Raw genomic sequence first — 25,310 nt, forward strand, 5'->3', positions numbered from 1 at the left:
GAATGCTAAAGTATTGCTATCATTCAGAACTCTAAAGACCATAGCATGCTTTAGGGTAATAAACTAAGGCCAGTTTACGCTTTACGGTTTTGTTCGGTGAGTGGACAAAGCTGCCTTGTGATACATACTGCCTTATTGAATAAACCATGCTTTACAGCAAGTCAAACAAACACAGCTCGTTACAAAAAGAGGTGAAGAAGGCTTTTCATAAGTAACTTATTTAACATTAATACAAGAAAAAAAAAAGATTAGTTTGGTTGGATGAGACCTTCAAGATCGTCAAGTTCAGCCGCTAATCTAGCATTGACAGGTCACCACAAAGCCGTGTCTATCTATGTGTCTTTTAAATGCCTCTGGGGATGGTGACTCCACTACTGCCCTGGGCAGCCTGTTCCAATGCTTGACAACCCTCCATGAAGAAATTTTTTCTAATGTCCAACCTAAACCCCCCCGGCACAACTTGAGGCCAGTTTGTCTCATCCTATTGCTTGTAACTTGGGAGAACAGACTGAGCCCCACCTCGCTACAACCTCCTTTCGGGTAGTTGTAGGCAGTGATAAGGTCTCCCCTGAGCCTCCTCTTCTCCAGGCTAAACAACCCCAGTTCCCTCAGATGCTCCTCATAGGACTTGTGCTCTAGACCTTTCACCAACTTCGTTGCCCTTCTTTGGACACACTCCAGCACCTCAATGTCCTTCTTGTAGTGAGGGGCCCAAAACTGGACACAGCATTTGAGGTGCGATCTCACCAGTGCTGAATACAGGGGGACAATCGTTTCCCTAGTCCTGCTGGCCACGCTCTTTCTGATACAAGCCAGGATGCTGTTGACCTTTTTGACTACCTGGGCACACTGCTGGCTCATATTGAACTGGCTATTGACCAACACACCCAGGTCCTTTTCTGCTGCTGTGCAGCTTTCCACCCACTCTTCCCCCAGCCTGTAGTGTTGCATGGGGCTGTTGTGACCCAAGGGCAGGACCTGGCAGTTGGCCTTGTTGAACCTCATACCATTGGCCTTGGCCCATCAATCCAGATTATCCAGATCCCTCTGTAGAACCTCCCGACCTTCAAGGAGATCAACATTCCCACTTAACTTGGTGTCTGTTGCAGAACACTTGGGGACAGTGTGGGCGGTCGGAAGATTACGTGCTGTAACAGTAAGGCAGTAACCGCCCACGATGGGCGAGGCTTCTTGGGGAACTATATAGCCCTGTGTCATTACACAATAAAGTGCCATTTTTGCATCCTCTATATTAGAGAAAGTGTATAAAATGTCCCCCAACAGCAGAGGTTGGGTGTCCAGTATCACAGCAAGTTGCCACAGGTGTCACGTGTGAACTTACTGAGGGTGCACTTGATCACCTTGTCCAGATCATTGACAAAGCTATTAAAGAGAACCTATTAAAGGCCCAATACTGAGCCCTGGGAAGCACCACTGCTTTGACATAATGCATCTGAGTTCACTACCACATGACACATAATATAGCAGAGTGTGGTAGTGTTAGATATTGTATGTGTGCACCAGGAACCAAAAGGGTAGAAGACAGTTGGTGATCTCCAGGCAGACAATTGAAAATCAGGCTGGAGAGAATTCCAGCAATGGATAACAGTTATGACAGGGCGGGTGTTTGAAGACAAGGAGGATGTAATAATAGTGCTGAGAAAAACAGTAAAACAGACTTCCCAGTAAAACAGACAAGTACATCTCCAGGTACAAAATATGGTTATTGGGTACATTTCTTAATCCAAGTGGGGAGCTGGATATAGTTTCCCACACACCTGAAATGTTTCTGTCCTGGGATAGGACAACTGGCTAAACTGAGTTTATAACTAAACACCTAAAACCTGGCCAACAGCACAGAGAAATGTGGGCAGTTATTGACAGATGTGAATGAAACCAGATCTTAAGAGTCCAGAAATATTATGAATAACCTTCACTCCTGAAACAACACCCATCTTCACCCATGGTGAAGACAATTGTGCGTTAATGATACGGTGTACAAAGCTGAGCAGAGTCTGTCCTCCTCCTTTGCTTCACATACTAGTCCTGTTTATGGCAACTCAAGTGAGTTTTCCTGAAAACAGATGTTCACAAGGAGTTAGTGGTATTTTCCAATGCCATAATGTTTTTCTGTTTCCCTCTTGTTCCAGTTGACCTCTTGTGCAGTCTTTTGAGTTAAGAGTAGGTTTCCTGGAAAGGGTCTTACTCTTGCAAGGTAGATTATTGCTGTAGCACTGGCTCCTCAACAGAGAGATGCATTAACATTACAGATGAGTTCTAGTATGGGATAGAGCTCTCGGGGTCTTCCTTGCTTTAGCTGCGAGATGCCACTCTGGAGGAAGTGGGATGATGTTGGCGTAGCAAGGAGAGGTGATGGCAGTCTGTTGGCAGTAAGGCAGAAAGCACAAAGAGAGGCAGGAACAACAGATACCCAGAGTCAGAAGGCAAGGAAGTAACAGGGAGAGAGAGAGGTCAGCGTTCAGAATCCTGCTGGGTATGTAAGCAGTAGTGAGGAGAGGAAATCAGGGATGAAGTGGAAGAAAAGGTAGTAGTAAAACATGGTTTATTTCAAAAAAGGTTTGGAAAAGGCATTTCTTATAGTACTGACACCAAGACAGAAGGCTAAAGAAAAATAATTAGAGCTATAAAACTAGTGAGTAAAGTCTTTCATCCTAGTCTGCAAGTATGTGGAACACTTCTTGTGTTCAGTGAAGCAAGGCTGCTTTTTTTTTGCTTTTTTTTTTTCTTGGTAAAGAGTCTTGATTAAAGTGTTGTCTGTGTATGCCATCTGTCTTTATTTAGCATACATGCCCATGTTGTCTGGTAGCTGCACTTCACCACCATTGTTCACAATATATTGTTTCACCTGGAAACTCCTTTAAATATTTCCAGCAGATTGTTCCTGTATCTCATAAATTATGATTTTTTTATTCTTTCACATAGGTGGAAGATGGAAATGTTTTAGACAAGCACATTAGAGAGACCCTTAGTTACGTGCTCACCTCCTACTAGAACTGAGTGAGATGCGACTGTTAGATAAACAGGTCATGTAGTGCGAATACAGCTTCGTAATGCTTCGAATTAGAAAGTTTTTAAAATGTCTGCTAGGGCTGCCTTTAAACCATAAGCACTTCAAAAGCATTTGGCTGGCCAGCAAACTTTCATGGCTGATCTTAATGCTATTTTGCAACACATCTAAGTATCTGAGGTCTGCATTTTTGTTGGTGCCTTTCCAAGAACAATTGCTAGGGCAAAATTTGAGAGAAGCAACTTAAACGTATCTTAGACAGAGCGTCATAGATGAAAATGGAGATGTGCTGCTCGGGAGGGAGGAACGCAGCCAGAGAGGCTTTTCCCTGCAAAACTTGAATAAATTTACAGGCCTCCTTGGAAACTTCTGGCTTTGCTTGTGATTTGACAGATAAAGTGACTCAATAGTTTGGACAATGTAATGGACTTAGTGAGGAAACGTTTGTGGAAAAAAACCAGACAATTAAAGCCATGATACAAGCCTAGAAGGCAGTAGCAGAGCTCCCTAAGCCCTAACTTCTATAGAAACTTAAATATTGGTGTACACAAGTAGCTGGATTCTTACCTTGACAAGATGTTACTCATGAACAAATATTGCCACTTGTCCTATTCTACACCGATTGACTCATTTGTGCAACGCTTAAGCACGTGGCAGCCCAGCCAACTGTGCAAGCGTATTTGCAGGTTATACCGTGGTGTAATGTGGTAGTTCTGGTTTGGGGTGGGTTTTTTTTGTTTGTTAAATATTCTTTCTTTGGATTGTGATGTGAAATATGTATTATTTAGGCTTGAAGCTAGAGTATCTGTGACCATCAGATGATCAATTTAGTAGTAGGATGGTGCAATTGTAATTTTATGCCCAGCCGCACCACGAACAAAATTAAAATCCAGACGTTTGGTGTGTACTGAGTTGGATAAAAGGAATAATGAAAAATGTTGCTTTAACTAAAACAAGATTTAGTATGATAAGAGATAAAGAGTGTCAGTTTTGGCTTTCTCATTATGCTTTCTCATTTAGGGAATTACTGCTAATCTTAAATGCATTTTTGTAATTCAGAATGTATTTGGTATGAGGTTTAAAACAAAAACCAACCAACCAAACTTGAATTCAGTTGGGGAATAAGCAAAATGTTGTTTTGTTGAAGAGGGTGCTGAGGAGTGTGACAGCATATTTAAGTATGTCTGAGAGCTGAAAGCTGATTGAAGATATACATTTCCTTCCTTATATTCATAAAATTAATTGGTTTAGTTATAGAGTTGTAAATAAACCTGTCGCTGGCTACTTCTACCATCATCTGCCATAGCACAGTGCCATAGACTGCATGTTGCAGGGCATGCTTAATTAGAAATGAATGTTGAGGTTTAAAGGTAGATATGAAAATTGTATTCCTATCATAAAATTTATTGGAAAATTGTATTACCTGAATTCTTGTATTATCTAAGTTATTTCCCACCCTTTGTATCTGCATTTCCCCTAGACCGTATGTGCCACACACAGACCATTTTTATTTTTTTTCCTTTTGATAATCCACTTACATTTTTGGGACATTCTATTTAGTTATTTTGTTGTTTGCCCATTGATTGTGTTAGTCGTCTTAATCCCTTTCATCTCTTACTGCATCCATTTTCACGCGTCTTTGGATTTGCTTTTGTTTTAGTGCTGCGGTGGTATGCTTGGGCTATTTATACAAAAAATTGGGAAGAATTTTGGGAAACAGTTTTACTGACACCGTTGGGAATGTGCTTAAAGCAATGAAGAATGCAGAGGTATTGGAACAGCATGTTTAAAAAATGATTGGAAAAATAACAGGATGTTTACTGTTGGTAGCTGGACCAATGAGTAGGAGAAAGTGCATGATACCAAAATAAGAAATTGTGGAAAGTCATAGGATAAAAATCAGTGTCTAAATTCCAAAGAATTACTATTACTAGAGAGTTAATGGATTATAACTATAAAAGGATGGATCATAGCTATTCTCAGTCTGATATCACAAAATAACTTGATAAACTAGCAAATTTAATTGCCTTATTAAAGAGAACATTTTTGCTGCAGGTTATACTTCGTGTTTTGATTTTAACTTGCTCTATAACTCCATAAGCAAGTGAAAATAGTCATTCTGTGCTCTACCGTGTTCTACTTAACTCACTTCAAGATAAACAGATCTCCGAAAGTCTAAAAGACCCAAAGCATTGTTTCAGTACAACATACTGTCTCAGTAGTTGGCGTTTTGTATTTCTGAGCAGGTTAGGGCTACGAAACTGTAACATTCCTCTTTTTCATTTTTCAGTCTCAAGGTCGCTATGAAATCATGCTTAGTTTGCAAAATATATTGAATGGTTTAGGAGCTGCTGCTATCCCCTGCCATAGAGATATTTACAAAGCCGCCCGATCGTGTCTGACGGATCGATCCATGGCCGTCCGCTGTGCCGCTGCAAAGGTAAAGGCTCTAGGAGCTGTTTTTGTTAAGTAAGCTTCTTAGATAAATTTCTGTTTTAATGGATGATGAACGCAGCAGTAAATATACTGTTTGCTTATCTTTACTTCTTTGATACTGCCTTGGCAGCAAAAATTCACATTATTTTAGTATAAAACAACATGCTTATTTTGTTACAGTGAATTCTGTGTATTGTGTAGCAGACGGAAATTTTTACTGAGTGCTTTTCCACGTGAAAACATTCTTATTTTCTTTTTTGTCTAGTGTCTTCTTGAACTTCAGAACGAAGCAGTGTTTATGTGGAGTACAGACCTGGATAGTGTTGTGACCTTGTGTTTTAAATCCTTTGAAGGTTCCAATTACGATGTACGATTGGCAGTTTCAAAACTTTTAGGCATCGTTTTGGCTAGAGCTCTAACATCTAAACAGACAGCAGGTAAAATGTGTACTTTGCTTGCTGATGCCTCATCTGTAAAATCTCATCTGTAGGTGGTAACAGTCACGTTCTCTGAAGCCTGAAGTGAAATCACAATGTAAGCTTCATCTGGCTGTTTGTATCTCTGGTTTGGTCCTTTTTGTAACATTTTTCTTGTGAAGTGTTGTGCATTTTGGTTGTGTCAACCTATATGTAGACGTATATATTTTATGAAACAATAAACAGGCAAAAATACTTGGTAAAACTATTTTACTTTGTTATTGTATGGAGAGAAATTAATAGCCTCAAGAATGTAAAGGCAAGATTAGTTTAAGCAGTGTAGAAAGCACTAAGATTTGAGGTAGTGTCTCTTTGTCAAACTGAAGCGGTCAGGATACCTTCAAGCTGTTTCTCCACAGTCACCAATACCACAGCTGGATTGTGTAGCAGTACAAATGCGATCAGAAGCAGAAACGTACATGCAGCGTGTTCCCTCAACAGAGCGTGTAACAGTTTTTACTGACAGGCGGTACCTGATTTAGCTGAAGCGTCCTGGCACAAAGTATCCAGCCTTTGGTGTCTTTCAGACTGGGCCTTTTTAGTCCAATCTTAGGAGCCCAAAGCTAAATATCTAACTGTAATGTAAGCAAAATATAACACGATGCAGAATAAGTGTGTTTCAGACTGTTCTGCTTTTAATGGCATCAGAGATGACCTTCGGTGCAATAGGCAGCAAATGATGAAATTATATGCCTTTAAGCCTAATTTACTGCCTTTCAAAATTCTTGAGGCTGTGTATCTGCATTGGAGACTCTGAAGTCTTGATTTATAAAGTATTTTTCTAGGAATTGTTTTGGAGAGAATTATTGTGTTACAATCATAATGTATCTTTTCCCAATAACGTAAAAAAAAGTAATACTCTGACCTCTTCTTAGACTCAATAGTTTAATTTTTGTAAGCAATGCAGCTGTATTTCTAAAGTGCGTAGATAAGGTCATGTAAGAAGCTCGTCAACTGTTTGGTCATTTTTATTTTATTTCTAGTTAGAAAAACATTAGAGCTAAGTGAGACAGAAGCTAGGTGGGGGCTAGAAGGGGCTGGGGGAAAGGTGGAGGGAGAAGTACATGAAGAAGTGCGTAGTCCTGAAATCTCTGCGTTGTATCCAATAACCTGCTGATACTGGATTGTTTTTTTCAATTATTTTTGGGACACGATTATCTTAAATTCTCAATTCCTTTTCCCATTGGAATGCTTGGAAGAGACTGAAAAATGCTGTAAAATTGTAGGTCACTGAGTTTGCACAATGTGCAGTCATCGTGCTAAGTTTACACACACACGTCTTGGAATGTATTTAAAATGAACTTTCTATAAAGAAATAAAACAACGGAAGAGGAGTTAGGGATAAATAGTTTTCCCAGAAGATAGCAAACATGTTCTATTATTCTTTTGGAGAGCTAATTTAATACTAAGATCAGAGGCTTTTGTTTCTAAGAGACGCTGTAGCAGGGCCTTTATCTGACTAAGCATCGCAGAAGGGTTATCTGCCCTGTCCGGAGATTGGAGTAGAGGTTCTCTTTGGTGCTAAGCTGGCATGGGTTAGAGTCAGGACTTTCAGGAAGCTCTGGGTGGTAGGAGTAGGCCACACAGACCTTTTTGCAAAAGGACTTTTAGATTAGTTGGTAAATAGTGAGGAAGGATAAATGTATGTGTGCCTATTAGGTGATACCCTAAACTATTTAAAGATAGCTGAAGCAGAAAAACTTGAGAAATGTTGTGGTTTGCTGGAGCACTGAGTCCTAAAATGTCTTAGTTGCTGTTGTGAAGCTAAATTCTGTTGTGAAATTATGCTCAAACAGTATTTGGATTTGATTGTGCTATTGATTTTTTTCTAAAACAATTGAGAGTTTAAACTTTTCTTCTAAAATGTAATACATTTTACAGAGCTGTTCCTCTAAAGATTTACATTTATGCTTAGCATCCACCAGGCATAACCACCGCAGAATCTCTTTGGAAGAAGCGATGGAGCTGTTGGGAACTGGATTTCTGCGTGGAAGTTGTGGATTTCTTCGAGCCAGTGGCGATATGTTGAAAGGGACCAGTTCTGTCAGCAGGGATGTTAGAGTTGGAGTCACCCAGGTTTGGATTACCTTAGTTGCGATTTTCTGAGATTGCTAAACGCTCCTCCAATAACTGTTTTGCTCCCCGTATGTCCCTTATTTTGTCTTTTGTTTACATCTGAGACAAAATCTGTGTCCTTTAAAATAAGGATTTACATCTTGAGTTATGCTAGGAAGAAAAGAAAAAATAATTCTGATGTTGGTTGTTGTTCACCTGATAGTTTAACATTTTCAAAATTTGAAGATACTCAAGCATTAAACCTGTGAATCAAGACTAAAGGTCATGATGAACATTCACCTATCCAACAGCTGTGATTACTTCAACATGTTACAGTCTCCACAGCTATTTGATGCATCCCCTTTGCCAGTAAGGGCGTTTTTCAGTGCATTTCAACCTCTGCAGTGCAAAAAGTGTGTAAATTAGCTTGAATTACTGCTAGAAGCTGCCAGACTTTGCACTGAAACAGACAGAAGGTGCTGACAAATTGTCTTCTATGCTCGGATCGTGCTAGGTGGAAGCACTAACTTTTGGCAGAGAGACAGAAAAGCTGGGGAACAATAATACCTTGACAACTATTTGCCTAGAAAATGCATGCCAGATGCCTGGAGTGTTATATATACATGGTGGTTTTATTAGTTTTCCAGGAATAGATAGTTCAATGGTTTGACTCTTTGTACTGGTTTTTGGAGGTTGGCTCCTTTTTCATGCATTTCTACATTAACACAATAGCACCTGTGCTAGATGGGATAGACTAACTGTATCGGAACAGTTTAAAAAGTGCAATGTTTCTGGAAGAAAAACTTGATAAATCATGCATGTATCAGTGCCTGTGAGTAGAAAACACTTGCAATTATAAAATGTATTATGTGAATTGCAGCTAATTTTAAATTTAAAGATAGATAAGAAAAATGCTAGAGATTACTTTTTACATATGGAAAAAGGATTTATATTTGCTCAAGACACAGTCAGGATCAAGATGTAGTTCAAAGTGTAGCCATGCCAGTATGTCTCTCCACAAGTTCATTTATCCTGTTAAATTCCTCAGTTTCCAAATCTGTAAAACAGAGGAAATGTACAAGTACATTATGAAGTCTAAGAAGTACTTTTCAAGAGCTATTAGATGCTCACAGGTTCTCACAGTAGAATTCCTACAGCACCTTCTTTTATGTGAATCATTTTGTTGTTAATATTAGACACAAGACTAAGTATGTATGAGGCAAATTACGGACGTTTGTTACGGGTGGTAGCTGTAAACTTCCTTGTGAGGAATTTTGCGTGTTCGTTTGCATATTCTCTTTTTTTTGTATTCCCTTTACTTGATGGTAGCACATCTATTCATTAAAAGTCCAACATGCACATGGAAGGCATTTGTAAGGGAGCATATTATGTGGCAAAATAGATGGTCTTGTGGTGATTAGATTTGGAAAGTGACTCTGCATTTTCTCTTTGTTGTGACAAACATACTCTTTTCATGGCACCTCCACTGCAAGGCAAACAATTAAAATTCATTGAGATGAAGAGCAGTGCTTGGGGGCTGCAAATATTCCCTAATTGAAAGCCTGTAATAACAAAGTTCTCTCAGGGTTATGGGTTACAGTTTTGTAACATAGTGGTTCTTAGAATGCATTCATACATTAAATTTGGGTTTCATGTGCAGAATGTTAAATAGCTGGAAGCTGTTGTTCAGTGAGACCAAACACAGCGTTTTACATAACAAGTGCCTGTGCAGGGTAAACTGCCATTTCTCACACTCTGGAAGGAAATAACATGACCAAGCAGCTTGAATTAACTTGCAGTCAAAGCATGCTGCGATACTGCTAGTGTAATTTGAATTGCTTCAATAGATCCCCCAAAATTGCAGCTATCTGAAAGTGAGAACGTACATCATTTGTGGTTGTATAAATGTATGAGTAATCTCAGTTTAGTTGTGTTCTAGTTGTGGCAATGTGCAGAGGTTAAAAAAAAATGTATGTGGGATAGCTGGCAGTGGTTTTCCAGATGATTTTAGTCTAAAATATGGCTTCTTTTCAAATCTCTTCCAGGCATATGTGGTATTTGTCTCTACATTAGGAGCACAATGGCTTGAAAGGAACTTCTCTGCCTTCCTTTCCCATATTCTAGATCTGGTGTCTCAGTCTCACCCTAAGGCTATTCAGAGTCAGACGGATGCTATCGGCTGTCGCCGCTGTGTTTCATTTATCCTTCGAGCTACCGTAGGAGGCCTTCTTGGGGAAAAAGCTCAAATTGCAGCTGCCAAGGAGATTTGTCAGGCCATCTGGAAACTGAAGAAAGTTGTGGGTATGGGTCTAACAAGATTATCCATTTGGGCCTCTGTTTTTCTTTTTTCAAGCGATTGTCCAATTTCCTAATTCAGAGACTGCAGAAATAGAATATAGGGTGCTGTTTTATTACCATAATAATGCAGAGGGCTTTGGATGGACTGCTTTGTTTTTAGCTTGGGCTGGTAATTCATTTGTGTGTGTCTCTGTTTCTGCATGTTTGTACCCACACAAGCGTAAACATCTTTTTTAACACTTCTTCCCTGGCAAATATAATTTTAACTAATTACGAATATATAAATATATGCAGTAAGAAAATATAGACAATATTGTAAAATAAGTTAAATTGGCAGTTAATACATAGCCAGATTCTGCCTTCCTGTTCAGAGCAGCTGACACTACTGATGGTTCAAAAAAGAAGCATTTGTTCCTAACTGACAAAATGAGCATTTCTGCTGGAGAAAACTGGTAAAGTCTTGTACACAGCTTCCAGAAAAAGCTGCTGATCTCCCACCGTTGTTCTTGTAGGGAAAAAGAAAGAGAATGCTGTGCATAACCAATCGTCCTCTGATGTACAGCTGCGTATCGTATCCTAGATAAATACCTACATGGTAAATGTCTAAACTGACATAATCATTTGTGACTCAAAAGATGAACTTCCAAAAAACCCCAGATTTTTCCCTCCCTCTTTAGTCCTTGCCCCCACCTTCTCACTCTCTCGCACTATTTCACTCGTGCCCTCCCTTTCCTTTTTTCCTATTATGTAGTAAAATCTGGCAAGTTATATCGAAACATGGCCTCTTCAAGTCACTTTTGGGGAGGCTGAGAATAACGTGCTTCTTACTAGCTGCTGTTCCCTGTCACCTACAAGATAAGCAGTTTGGTAGTTTCTATTTTACCTGCCCTCCTGCCCCACGGACATTACTGCACTATCCATTTGAGTAATAGAGTACTTGTCTCACTGAAGGTAAGCCTTTATGAAAATAGTTTGGTCAGTAATAAAAATGGCAATAATAAAAGCTTTTTTGGTAATATAAACAACTTACCGTAGCAAAATCCTTCTGATCTGTTAATTTCATTTTGGTAACTATTTCATGGGGATCTTCTTATATTGTGTTATCAGATGCTGCAATGAGTGACAGTAACTTGGAAACAAAAATTAGTACAACAGATGTAACAGCAAGTCAGCATGTGCTTGTGTGTGCACTTCAGGAACTCGGAAGTCTCATCCATGGCTTGGGAACTACAGCAGCACCGTTACTGCAGGACTCCAGTACAGGTACAAGCCCTGAATCATTCTGTGAACTGGAGTACAAAATGTGTTCCTTTGTCTGCTGCGATCTTCTGTGATTTCTGATGGCTAGACTGTCAATTCTTTCAAATTTGTTGGCATCCTTTGTCTGGCATTGACTAGAGCAACCTTTTTTCTGGCATGCAGTCTCCTCACCTGGGCCTCCTCAGTTCTTTCATACTTCCCATTTTTCTTCCACTAAATAAAATTTAAAAAAAAGAAGAGGGGAAGTTGCCCACCTGACATACTGCAGGAAATCTTCAGGCATCGTCCAAAGAGTTCTGTATTTTCTCTGTATTGTACTAGTATGTTAATTTAAAAAAAAGAGAGAAGTATCAAATTTAACTCCATTAAGTGTTGTATTTAAAGTCCAACACTTCGTTTACAGTAAATCAGTTTGACTGAGCTGGGTGTCTTCATCTACCTTTATTGTTTTCATTTAGCTGCATTTTTTCAGGATGGGTTCAAGTGGACATCTGTTTCCACTGCATGGATTTCTCCTTTCTCAAGAATACTTACAGATATTTTCCATGCATGTTGGTGAATAACTGCGGAGTATGTTAGATTTTCTCCATGTTGTTACTTTTCATTCATGTTAACTTTTCTTGAAAGGTATTGAAGCATTTAATTTTTTAAGAAATTCTTCACAGTAAAATCAATATTACTTTTTAAAGAGAAGTACAGAAAGCAGATAGGGCACGTTCACCAGACCGCTGTATACATTTTTGCTTGTTTGACAGTCTGCTGGCCTATTTCTTAAGTGTCTTTATGCATTTTATTTTTCAGGAGCTCTGGAAGCAGTAATTTCTGTCATTGTTCACCCCAGCATTTCAGTGAGACTCACAGCAGCTTGGTGTTTACGCTGTATTGCAGTAGCGTTGCCCTCCTACGTGTCCCCGCTGTTGGATCGTTGCGTCGAACGTCTTAGTGCGTTGAAGTCCTCCCCGGAAGCAGTAACTGGCTACAGTTTTGCTATTGCTGCTTTGCTGGGTGCAGTAAAACACTGTCCTTTAGGAATTCCACATGGAAAAGGGAAGGTATGTTCCGAATCCTTTACTTACAGGCAGTTCTTTGACTTTTTTGTAGTGGTATTTGCATGTGTTCTTTATGACACAATGACATAATTCAGTACGGTGATGAGATACTGTCTTTCCTCAAGAAGGGGATTTTGAAGCATACTGTAACTCAAATAAGCAAGTGTTTTCCTTACATGTCAGGACTGTGAATTTCTCAGGAAATGTCACTAATGACTTTATTAACCACTCGCACCACTACCTTTTTCTAATGGAGAGATTTGTTAGGGGAGAAGTTTGTTGTTTTGGGGGAGAGGTCAGTTCTGTGGAGCTGTGAAGACTTAAACAGAACAGTGTAAGAAAAGATTTACCTGGAAAAAACATTTCTTGAATAGAGTTACATTTTTCAGAATTTTGAACTTAATTCTTTACAGCAAGATCAAACCTTCTACAATTCTGACCCAGTTTGACATTGGCTTAAATGAGAAAGCTGACATTTCGGCAGTGTTACTGGTGAGAAGAGGCTAGTTTGGAGTATGTACAGCTGACATGCACCAGACTTTGCCAAAGGAAAAGATCTTTCTTTTATAAAAAAATACTTAGAAGTATAAATAGAGTCCTGGGGCATGCTGCGATGTTAGAAATAAGTTTCCTGGAAGGTAAAACTGGTTCAACCACAGATTAAACCAAATTAGTATTTCCCAGGCCCATCAGTAACTCTCCAGTGTCCAGTTTAGTCAGTGCTTACAACAATAACAGCAATTATGTATTATCTGGAAAATCATTAATCAAAAGTCCAGTTGATACACGCTCTCGTTTTGTTGTGCAGAATTTAACAGAAACCGGTTTCCTGCATTAACATAGTCCAAGATGCTTGTGCCAGTCTCTCCACTAGCACAGACAGCCTATGCCGTGCTCTGAAGTTTTAGGGACATGTAGATATAGAAATACAGACCAGAGGAAGAAGCTGCTTCCACCTCAGTGAGAACTCTATCCATGGAGTTACTCACAGCTGGAAAACCGTGGTGCTCCCCAAGTGTCAGCAGTGCGTGTTAGTTCTCTGCACAATGAGAAACTTGCATTCTCAGTTCTGAAAATACCTGGTTTGGAGCCAGTGGACATTAGAGAAGAATTGGCACCCTTTGGCTCGAGGATTGTGGTTTTTTTCTTTGTATTACACCACTGTAAGATGAAAGGAATGCTTCAGTACATGAGGAAAAATGTCCCTTGCAGGGATTCCAGCCCACCCTTTCCGCATTGTTAAGTGCTAACGTTCCACGCCCCTCCATAACAGACATTGCTAGCTGCAGTTCTCAACATTCAAAGTCCCATCTGCTGATGAAACAATTTATAAATGTTTTTCTTATCTTTTAAAAACCTTTCCTTGTGATTACTGAATGTTCATGGGGAGAGAATAGAGCGAGAATCGTTTGCCCAGTTGTGTGGATAAGAAGTGCCATTTGAATACTATACGCCTAAGCAGACCTAAAGTTTCTGTTTAGCAGAGAAACTGAATACTTGACAAAGATTCTTTTAGAGGAACAGAATCGGATGACATAGGGCCCAGAGGAGGTATGGGAGGGCACGGAAAAGCGTGTGAGAAAACACTATTCTGTACTAAGCTGGCAGGAGGGAGAACAGAGGAGCTGACAAAAGCCCTTTTCCATTCTCTCCTAGGAACACTGCCAGATTCCAGCCTAGCTCCTGTTCTGAGGAGCTGAAAGAGACCAGTGTGAAATAGAGCAGTTTTGAAAAAGAAATACGAAGTGTAGATAGTAGAGACTTGGACAGAAGCTGTTTTATATTAATACGTTTTCCTCTGCTAGAGTTGCAGGTGGAACCCATTCAAGAAAACAAGATCATTAGTGGGCTTGTGATCTTTAGCGTTATGTGCTAAAATTCCTTCAAAAATAAGACATTTCTCCTAGGACATAGACAGAAAAATTGTCAGAATTCATGAAATGAAATCCGTTGTAGGATGTTTGTTTCGCAGGTAGTTTACTTATATTAAACTGTTAGTGATTTTTAGTAGTATATTTAACAAGCGTACTGTTCTAATTTTAGAATCAAAATGTTTTAACTCTGTCTATAAAAATAAATGTCTTCATTTGCATCCATCTGATAGCATTATGGAATTGGGGAAACTAATATTTTCATGAAGTTTTGCAAGCGTACAAATTTCAAACATTGGTGAAGCAAAGTTTTGTGCGCAAACTTTCATGACATTTTATAAGCATGCAAATAAATTTTAGAAGGATGTTGTCTATACTCTCCAAATAAATTATACTGTGCAAAAATACTACAGAAAGTTATTGTCTATATGGAGACTTTTAATGATGTTACTGACTACATGGAATACAGTGTGTGTTCCTCCATGTCAGTTAATGGGAGCTTGTGCTTTGGTGCCGAGTGCGGATCATCACCTTGCGTTCAGCACGTGATGGTAGGCACGTGCAGTTAGTGCAGAGAAGCTAAGGTAGGATTAATTCTGACTATAGTGTTTTAACTTGTTTGTGTAGTCATACCATTTGTTGATTTAAAAAGTGCCAGAGAGAATGACAGACTATTCTAAAACAGGGATAAAAAGGTTGTTACCCCTCTTGCCCCTTCTCGCAGGTCTCGTGCTATCCTTTTTCTGCATAGTGACATGAATAGAGTATCAGAATGCTTCTATCCTTACAACACGTATTCCTGGGAGAACTATCAACTATCGTTTTACTGCTGATAAAAGAAGGGGGACAAAGCAGCGCTGTAACTTACCTAGTACCCCGCAGACCTGTCGAAGCCATCCTAGACTAGTACTGGAGTCAGTCATTGCAGCTTCACAAGCCTGAGTTTATTGCCACAGTGTAAGGGTGAGATGTCGTTCTGTTTGGGGACGCTGAAATAGGATTAAGTGTCACAGCAAATAGTATTGAACAAACATTTGGTAGTTACTAAGGTGCTGATGCTCTGTTTTTCTCATTAACTTTGAAGGTAATCATGGCAGTAGCAGAAGATCTGTTGTGTTCTGCTTCTCAGAACAGTCACGTATCACTGCAGCGGACGCAGGCTGGATGGCTCTTGATAGCTGCCCTCATGACATTAGGTAGTAGCTTTCTACAATTTTTCTGAAACTACATTAAGCTGTTCTGTGTTCTGTCTCTGACTTCAGTTCTTTTGATGCTTCATTTAATTTACCACTGCAAAATACTTCTAAAAAAACCAATGTTGCTTGGAATCTTTTAGAAAAACTTTGTAAAATAAAAATAATTTGTTTCAAATTTGCCATCGGTTCTTTAGGAGTAGTGTCTGAAAACCAGTGCCTGAGTGGGACTACTATTAATTAAATGTAGAAGACAGATAAATTTCAGTCAATCTAACCACATGTTTTTGTGGTCATGAACAATTACACTGAGATCTTTTAACATCTGTCCCAGCACAAAATGAACTAATCATTTGTATTTCCCTCGTCGGGCAGTTGAAATCTTATAGAACTTTCAGATGTTTATTAGTGGTCAGATTATCCATCACTAAGTTACTAATGAACAATGTATTCTACCCGTGTTGTTCATATTTTTAAGGCACCTTTCCTGCTTTCAGCTATCACTTCTGCCCAACAGCTCCCGGTTTTTTTCTTACATTAGGGAAAACACACCTTTTGCATTAACCTATAACACATGTTTGCTTTTCTGAACATCACTATTACACCTCTTTTTTTATGCTGGTAATCTGCAGGGTCTGTACTTAGTAAAACAGATTATAGTTGGCTTGGTGGCATACTGGTCAATGGCTCAGTGGGTATGTAGTTATGTATGAAAATGGAGTACCAAGACTGTAAACATTTGAAAAATCATATATGAGAAGGCTGGGAAAGTAGCATAAAGTTTTCTTCACAGCTCTAAAAATTTTGTGACCATAGAGAAAAGAACCAAAGAGAAAATTTAATTTTATTAATCCTTACATCGGCATGACAACTGTCAATGTTTACAGGTCCTGCAGTTGTCCAACACCATCTGCCGCGAATGCTGTTACTGTGGAAGTGCATCTTTCCGTCATCTCCCAAAGACCTAGAAACCGAGAAGACACGAGGAGATTCATTTACCTGGCAAGTAACACTGGAAGGTCGTGCTGGTGCTCTCTGTGGTAAGCGACACTGACTGTGTCTTTCTCTGCCTATTTATAATTGGGCAGTTTGTTCATTTTTCCTTTTGAAAGAACAACGATATTCATATTGATTTTTTTCCCCTGGATGGTAAAGGGTATATTCATTCCCCAACGTAAATGCTTGTGTGTATATACATATGTGTGTGTGTGTTTCATTTTTAGAAAACAAACAAGCAAAAAGCTCAAGAGGGTTTTTCCTCTTTGTCTTTCAATCAGTCGATTTCCCAGCAGTACACGGTACCAGGAAAGGTGCTTTTCTTCTCTTGCTTTAGGTGCCCATCACAGTAAGAGTGATGGCTGCTGTCTCATAGGTTGCAGTTTTTCATCATGAAATATTGTGAATTTAAGTTTCCAAGAGATGACTCCGGTGATGTGTTTCATGTGTTCTAGAGTACTAGAAGGTCCTTTGCATTGCAGACACGTGAACCCTAGTACTGTGATCACCCCTTTCTCTCACTGTTGAAATCTGTTGGAAAGTGTGGAATTTAATAGTTATTTCCTTTTGGAAGTAACCTAAACAATTAACCTTTAAATATTTTTTTTTCATTTGGAAATAGGTCTTTAAGACTGTATATTCTCTAGGTGCTTTTTGAAAATTAAACTCAAGTTTAATTGTCTGTAAATAATGAAAGGTGCCTGTGTACCTATAAGTTGTTTCTTAAAGTAATTAGGCTGAATTTAAATATTAAGCTATTTAAATAGCAGAGTAAGCAGTAGGTCATCTGAGCATCATCCTTCCTTTTTTTCTTTTTTTATTATCATGGAATTATCATTAATTTGAGTTATATCCCATAACTCAATGCATTAAAAAAAAATGCTTGCGTTTATATATGCAATTAAAAGTCAGGATATGAACATCCAAGCTGAGACACCGAAACAGTGCAATTGCAAATATGGTATTTTTTATCTGAGATTTTTATCAGTTTCTTAAATGACTGGTCAAAATATTCTAAGAATTTTTTGCATGCTTTCTTCTACTTCCAAGTTATTAGTGAGGTGATAGTGTGATTACTTCACTAATGTGATTTTTTTTCTTCTAGCTATCTTACACTAAGTAAGTTAAAATCCAATTCCTTTTCTAGCTATCAAAAGCTTTGTTTCCCACTGTGCTGGTCTTCTTACGGATGAAGTTGTTCAGAGACTTCTTCCTCCTCTCCCAAGTGCTGTTGATTTACTGACACAGTAAGTGTGTGTGTAAAACTGTTAAAAGAGATTCTGATAAAACTGATAAATGAGATTCTGGTTTTGAAAAGCTACAGAGTAATCTCCTTGTATTTGATTTAGTGCACTTCCTAAAGAACTTTATTTTCAGGGTTCAAAAAGTCGAGTATAGAATTGCACTGTATAGCTGGAGACTTGTGCTGGCATAATAATGTGTCTTAGAGTTTCCAGTATCGTGTAAAAAATCTGAGGAAGAAATTACTGCATGGCTTTGTTAAGTTAGTGGTTTTATTCTGCTTTTTTAATCAAACATACACATTTGAGTTTAGGCACGGTCCTTTTTTATAAAACAAAAAACAAAGTTAAAGAATATGCTTGGACAGAAAGCTTAGACATATTTAGATTCAGAGCTAAGCTGGAAAGAGTCTTTTAATTTTTAAACTTTTGCATTCAGAATAGGTAATGATATAATGTATTTGGTCTCTAAACTCTAGTTTAGAGAGAGATATCCCCAAAACAGTTAATTGTAACAAACATAAGTGTGATCAAAGGAAACGGAAACTATTCATTTATAGTGACTGGGAGTGGAGAACAGAAGTTTTGTCAGAATGTGTGAAGTAAATTGTTTTGCTTCAGCTGTTGGTAACGCAGATCGAAACTGTACTTATGTGTAGGTTTTAAAAGTATTCAGTAGAGTGGTACAAATGAAATCAGAGTCTTGCATAATGCTTGAAGTCTTTACCATCTCTGATGTGCTTTTTATATTTTAAGGCTTTCTTCAATATATAAATCATATGGAAATTCTTTAAAAACACCATCAACGGTTTACAGACATAAACTTTATGAATTACTATCAGTACTGCCTCCAAAGACCTATGAAGGTACGTATTTCCTTACACAGAGAAACCCATTAAAAATACCGTAGGCTCATTCTGAAGTTTTATTTAACATATATTCAGGTAGCAAGAATTAGTTCCACCTTTTCCGATAATACAGTTTTACTTCCCCTGTTTAAATTCGATGATTTTTTTAGTGAAGTCACTGTGGTTTTGGTGTTCACGATCTTCCTTTTTTCCTCTCTCCTATTACAAATACAGACTTTTGTCCTATTTTCAATTGAAAACTGAAGGTAGGAAAGTTTGCATTTTAAACTATTTGAAGAATTGACTGTTTGATGCCTGTTTTACTTTCCATTGAATCCTAAATGGAAAAGGTGAAATCTTAGCGTAAACCAATTCTGTATAGTCCATTGAAAGAACTTTATTTAATTTTTTCCGGTAGACTTATATATGACAGATATATTAATCAGATCCTGTGCAGATTGAGAATAAAAAGTTCACATTTAAAGAAAAATTTCAACAAAATCTGGGGACAGACTAACTTTCCTGTAGCAGAACATGACTAGCAGTATTTAACGTCTAATCCTCTAATCCAGTAACTATGCACTGTGGTTGGACGAGTTTAACAGTTCAGCTAAAACATGAAATACCTTTGTCACCTTTAAATTGTTTGCCAAGGAGTTAGGAACCAGACTGGGGTTGACAGTTGTAAAGAGAAGTACAGGGTATTGCATCAGGACAGAGAGGACATGGGCCAGGCAGGCGCTGAATTGGCTGTGTCCCGGAGGGAATCCTTACTCAAATAATCTGCTCCATCTAGTGGTAACCGCTAAGTGGATCTTCATAAGGTCAAATCCCTGACCTTTGCCTTAAAGCAATTGTCACAGTCCAATCTGCACATAACACTTGGAAGCACAGTGTATAATATTCATTTGTGACTTGAGCTTTAAAGACTGAAAATGACACGTCCATCCCTTACAGCAAGTTATTTCTTTTGTTCCTTTGTTACAGGGCCAGTGTTTGATAGAATACAGATATTTGGGTATGGTGGGTTTGGCAGTTTCTTGGTGTTTGGGATTGTTGCATATGGTCTTACTTTATTGAAGAGAACACAGTGGTTCGCAGTGTGACCTGCGAAGCCTGACTCTTGTGAGAGAGCATCCTAGCTAAGGAGCTGCATTCTAGAACCAAGAAAGAAAGAAAAAGCTTAAAAGGTTTAGTTATAAAGAAGTGGTCACCCTGCTGAAAGCTTTGTAAATAGCCTGAGAATGCAGAGGGTGGTCTGTGAGGTGTAGTCTCAGAGGTGTCCACCCATTTGTAATACAGCAATGTGGGAGTGGGGAAGGGATGGAAGTGCCTGTACTGCCAGAGCTTATTTTCGAGGTCTATTATGTGTTTTAAAACAGAAGTATGCATCATTTAAAAATGAAAAAAAAAAAAAAGTTTTGAAGGTGAAGCTGGAAACACCATTCTTTCTATGCTATTTCCAGTGTGACAACTTAATGCAAAAACTGTATGTCTTTTCAATTACTAGGATTTTTAAAAATAAATTATTTGGGGAAACAATATGCTTATGGAACTCAGGATGCTTTTTTAGTCATTATCACTTGGAGGAACATTAGGAGGTCTCTTGTGTTGCACAGCCTGGCACATTTTCCATGGCTCAGAGTGACACACTGAATGAGAAGCTTTCACCAGTTCATGGTTTTATTTGTTTTCTTTCCATTGTCTTTGATCCGGGTCATTAGCCAGAGGCTAGAAACCTGCAAGTTGTTTCTTTTTGAGAAAGCTGTGATGAGGACATATACCAGGAGTTGTAACTCAGGCTTTTAGAATTTGCAAATAATGCACAATTCTTGTTTTCTTTAGCACAAAAGGAACAAAACAATGCACCCAGCAAAATAAACAGTTGAAAACGGATTCTTTATTCATAGCTCCAAGCCTCTTTCTCAGATAGAACCTTTGGATTTCTGAGGCCCAAAATACAAGGACTTGTTTAGGCTCTGCTTGGTCCTTCCCTGCTTGCTTTCTGCTCCTCTGATGTTTCTCTTACTGCTTTCTGTCATCACGAAAAATCAGTGTCTGCTCAGACAGCAAAATTTTGTGAAGGTTTGCTGTGAGCGTGCATGAGTAGTGGATTTTTTGCATTATTTCAGCAATGACAGATAAGAGAAGAATACATTAACCTGAACATCAGTGAAATACATTTAACATGTTTTAGTTGTGGTCTTCCGTCATGTGTGAACAGTTAAGACTGCAATTCAGCTGATGCAAGGCATGAACTTATTAAGCTGAGAAAAACTGGATTTTTCTTCAGATGATGATACATATTAGCGACCATTTTCACGTGTTATTAGATTTTTGGATTATAATGTGCTCATGTTTTTGAGGCCAAAACATTTATTTCCTGTGAGTTAATGTAAAAATTTTAATTATTACAACGTCCAATTTGAGCACTTCACACAAACCATTTCAGTAGTTGAATTTTGATTATTAGATTTGCTGATGTTTTCTGTGATCTGAAATTAACTTGTTTTGTCAGACACCTCATTAAGGTTCTTTTCATTCTTCAGCTTTTGTACTTGTTATGTTCCACAGTCTAAACCATAAAATTGAACACAAGCATTCACTTCCCTTTCTTAATAGGATGAGATGAATAGCTGGAATGCTGGAACAGCATTCTGGCTCAGAATTTTGAACTGCTTTACGTCGGAATAATGTTAGCTGAGACGTTGAGGATGGCCAAGTATCTGAGACTAAAATAAATGTTAATTTGGTTAAAAATTGCTGCATATCTCCATTAAATTATATGTGAAAAGCTGTTTTCATGGAAGGGGGATTTTTCAATTAATTTTTTAAATTGTGATCTACGATAATTAAGGAAAGAGCAGTTTCTTGGTTTACTTACTGTGTTTATTAAAAAGGCTCGATTTCTGTGCCTTTCACACATATATTTGATCGTGCTAACTTTTTGCGTTCAGATTTGAGTTAAGCATTTTGGGAAAAATGACATACTTGCTAATTAGTCAGGGAGGCAGGTAAAGCAGCAGGTGCCTGCAGGGAGGGAGCCCGATGGGGACGGGAGCTTGGGGGGTATCGGGGAGGAAGTCAGCATTCTCAGAACACATTTGAGATGCAGGGAGGGTAAAATAGCTGGTTGCAGCTACCAGCTCCAGTGGTTCTGCTTGTGCTCATGAGGTGCTAACTGTGCCATCTCCCTTTCTGGAACTTAAGCGTGTGAAAAATTTTAAGTAACCTTAGTGCAAACTGGTAATTGCGTGATCATCTAATAACAAAACTGAACCGGATTAATAGCAAAAAGAACCGGATATGTGGAGTTAAGCCCCGCTAAATGCTGATATTTCCCAGTTCATGAGGACTTGCCTTTGCAATCTTAATGCTCTGGAGCTAAATTCTTATATAGTATTTGCAAAAAGACTGTGTACATTCTTTAAGATCAGTCCTGCAGTGTTTTTCAGCAAAGTTTACTTACCAGATGAACCAGACCTTTCTCATTGTGTGTGGTTTAGCACACAATGTGCTCTCACTGTGGGGACTATTTTAACAAGTCTAACTTGGAATGCCTAATGTTGCTGTTTATGTATAACGTCCAATCTTGTCTGAAATATTATGTACAGAAATACTTGAAAGTCTTTTCTACCGGTGTAAATTACCATAATGTAGCCTACAGTAAATTCCTCATGCTTTGCTTTTTGAGTGCAGACTCCTGAAATGAGTTCATTCTGCAGCTTTCGGTTGTATATCAAACTTATGGATGTTTTAAATTACATCTGCTTGCCAAGTCCATGTGTTCCTGCATGGTTAAGCAATACATTCCACAGCAGTAATTTTCAGGAAATAGGAGAAAATACGTCTGTGCTTGTAACTGCCTTTTTCCCTCTACTCTAACTGTAAATGTGACTAACGTACTGTATTAGCAGTTGTATGGCACTGTGCCTTCTGTAAAGGTAAAGGTCTCTGTTTTTCAGCTTTTACATTGCTGTATGGCCTTAGTTTGCTTATTTTAGGTAATGCTCTGCTGTTCCCCCTGTAGCAAGGGTGTTCTCCATTAAGAAAAACATTAGATGGATGTTGCTATTTCACTTTAAATATCTTGCTCCCAAAGTTGCTTGTGGCAAGTAATTAGCCAAAATTTTTCAGTATTTTTTTTCCTTTAATTTAAAGGAAGCTTCTGTGCTGTTCTAAAAGAGTTAGTGGCTGACTTGACTGTCCCAGATAGCCAGATTGATGCCTCCACATTCTTGCTTCCACCACTTTGTCATGAGAATGATCTCCTTTTACTTGGTCCCTTACTGCAGGAGACTGACCACCGATTTATCGAAGAGCAGGTACTTTTTGACCTAGTATAATGGTGGTACTGTTCTAGTTTGGGTCAGCGCTGGGTTTGGCTTGGTCAGAAATACAGCTATCACTTTTTTTCTTATAGCTCCTTTTAGGTAACAGCATAGCTGGCGGCAGCCTGGAGTACGACCCTTACTCGATTTACGAGAAAGCTGCGAAAGGTGATTCAGTACCTAAACCACTACCTCCTGTATTGTCTGTCATCAGCGCAGCAACTCGTCTTTTTGGAGTTATGTTTTCCCATGTAGCAGAATCTCGCAGGTAAAGTAGTCACCGTAACTGTTGGGGAATTTTGAGAGATGAAAAAAGATGGTCGCAGACTTTAAACACAGACCCAATTTTGAAAAAATAATCAGTTCTGTAAGTGGAATCTGTAAACCATGGGAATAATATATTTCAGAGTAATAAATTCAGACATAAACGTTTCACATTTATAAGCACGCCAATTGCTGAGGCATGAAGTTCCTCAAGATTTTTGTATGCTGTGGCTTATTCTGTGTGCTGCTGGTAGTTTTCTTGAATGCAGTGCTAGAGCAAATCAGTTGCTTCTAAGTTAAACAGCTTCATATTTTGAAAGCCAACTGTAGTTAGACCTTGGATCCAGATCGTTGTAGGTGGTGACGGTTTGTGATTTCCTGGGAGAGATGAGTGCATAACCTGCGAGTTCTGAGTCTTCACGAGAAGTCCTGAGAATGCTCGGGATTTAGTGTCATCCTGAGGCAGCTGTTTGTATATGAACATACCTGCCAGTCAGATCTCCACGTGCTTTATGACACACATTTGCTTCCTTATTCTGTCTTCACTGACTGCTTTTGGGGTTTTGTGGGTTTTTTCTGTTTGCACTTTTTGTTCCTACTGTCACCAGGTTGCTGGTTGGTTTTCTTCACCTGTTTCCCAAGACCTGAACTAATTGCAGATAACTGCATTTTCTTTCTTCTTTTTCTTTTCCCTCCTCTTTTCTCAGTTGTGAGTCAAAATGCATCATTCCCAGACACGGTTGTTTATAATAACATCTGTCCAATGCTACTTAGGCATGAGTGATCTGTGAATATGTATAAGGAAACAAAGTTAATGTTTGTTGAGTAATTATCTGTTCTATAGAGAATACATTTTTTTTTCCTAGTAGACGGGGATGCCAATTGAAGAAAAATGCGCAAGAATTAGATGGGTTCGTTCCACCTCTGTTTTTGTTATATATAGGCTTTGTTACATATTTTAAAGTAACTTAAAAATGCTTGATTTGATTCTTTAGTTTTTAGTTCTGTGGTTTCTATTCTTGTTTTGTTTAAGGCTCCAGGTGTTAGAACAGTTGTTGAATTCCATAAAACAAACAAAAGGATCACGGCAACAAATAGTACAACTAAATGTTGTGTCCGCCTTTTCTACTTCCTTAAAGGTAAACCTCCTTTGCTTCTCTCTCTGTTACTGAAGCATGGCCTCTGTTGGTTCAAATGTCTCCACACAGGAGTCCTTGTTCTGGTTAACAGTCAAGGTGAAGATCAGTCCTGGTTTCTGTAATAATATGCTTGTTTGTGGTGTCACACTTTTCTCAAGTGCTGAAGCGTCGCAGTTTAATTTTTTCCTCCTTTTAATGTTAAAGGATTAAGGAAACCATTCTAGTACACTGTAATATGCTGTCATCCGCTATTATACTAGTGTCATTCAAATTGGAGGGAGATGGGAAACTTCTGTTTGTCTAATTTCTGTCTTTATCACTGTCTCTTTCATATTTCTTATAAATTGAAAAAGTAATGATTGGTAAAGTAATCTCATAACTCTGCCATTTGTTGCTTTTTCCTGATGCTTTATTTTTGTTTTCATCTGTTCATATGCAGTTTTCATTCTTCCAACTAAGGCAAAATGTTTTCAGAATAATGTTTTCATTGTAGAACACTGGTATATGGGGCATATTCAATATGTAATCCAGATAACTGCTGTAGCTTTTGCTCATACTTTTTTTTTTTTGACTGGGATTTTTATTTATGTCGTTATTCTGTTTTCACTGGGTTTCTTCTGATATCTTTTCCTGATTTTTATGCTAGTGTCTTGGTTTATTGGGTTCTACTGCAATCTCTCCAGTTATTTCTTAAAATCAGAATGTTGGTAATGTAATGTAGTACTATGATGTACGCTTCTGTAGAGTTAGACTGCTCGTGTAAAAGGGGCAGTTCTGCAGGTCTGGTAATTTTTGCGTGACCGACAGAAAACCGTATTCTGATTC

At 38.5% G+C, this 25,310-nt stretch overlaps 1 protein-coding gene across 4 annotated transcripts in view; it reads left to right on the top strand.

Moving 5' to 3' along the window:
* HEATR5A (HEAT repeat containing 5A) overlaps window positions 1-25,310 on the top strand; it is a 53,781-nt gene that overhangs the window by 2,225 nt on the left and 26,246 nt on the right. For all 4 annotated transcript variants that reach the window (XM_010133993.1, XM_010133994.1, XM_010133995.1 and 1 more), the window contains exons 3-16: window positions 4,689-4,797; window positions 5,319-5,468; window positions 5,730-5,901; window positions 7,856-8,016; window positions 10,041-10,296; window positions 11,401-11,556; window positions 12,355-12,605; window positions 15,558-15,669; window positions 16,554-16,706; window positions 17,810-17,909; window positions 18,660-18,769; window positions 22,913-23,076; window positions 23,175-23,350; window positions 24,380-24,485. In XM_010133993.1, the coding sequence (XP_010132295.1) occupies window positions 4,689-4,797; window positions 5,319-5,468; window positions 5,730-5,901; window positions 7,856-8,016; window positions 10,041-10,296; window positions 11,401-11,556; window positions 12,355-12,605; window positions 15,558-15,669; window positions 16,554-16,706; window positions 17,810-17,909; window positions 18,660-18,769; window positions 22,913-23,076; window positions 23,175-23,350; window positions 24,380-24,485 (2,176 nt within the window). The remainder of the gene's footprint in view (window positions 1-4,688; window positions 4,798-5,318; window positions 5,469-5,729; window positions 5,902-7,855; window positions 8,017-10,040; window positions 10,297-11,400; window positions 11,557-12,354; window positions 12,606-15,557; window positions 15,670-16,553; window positions 16,707-17,809; window positions 17,910-18,659; window positions 18,770-22,912; window positions 23,077-23,174; window positions 23,351-24,379; window positions 24,486-25,310) is intronic.

Source organism: Buceros rhinoceros, unplaced genomic scaffold (genome assembly GCF_000710305.1).
Source record: "Buceros rhinoceros silvestris isolate BGI_N320 unplaced genomic scaffold, ASM71030v1 scaffold1574, whole genome shotgun sequence".
Taxonomy (NCBI): Eukaryota; Metazoa; Chordata; class Aves; order Bucerotiformes; family Bucerotidae; genus Buceros; species Buceros rhinoceros.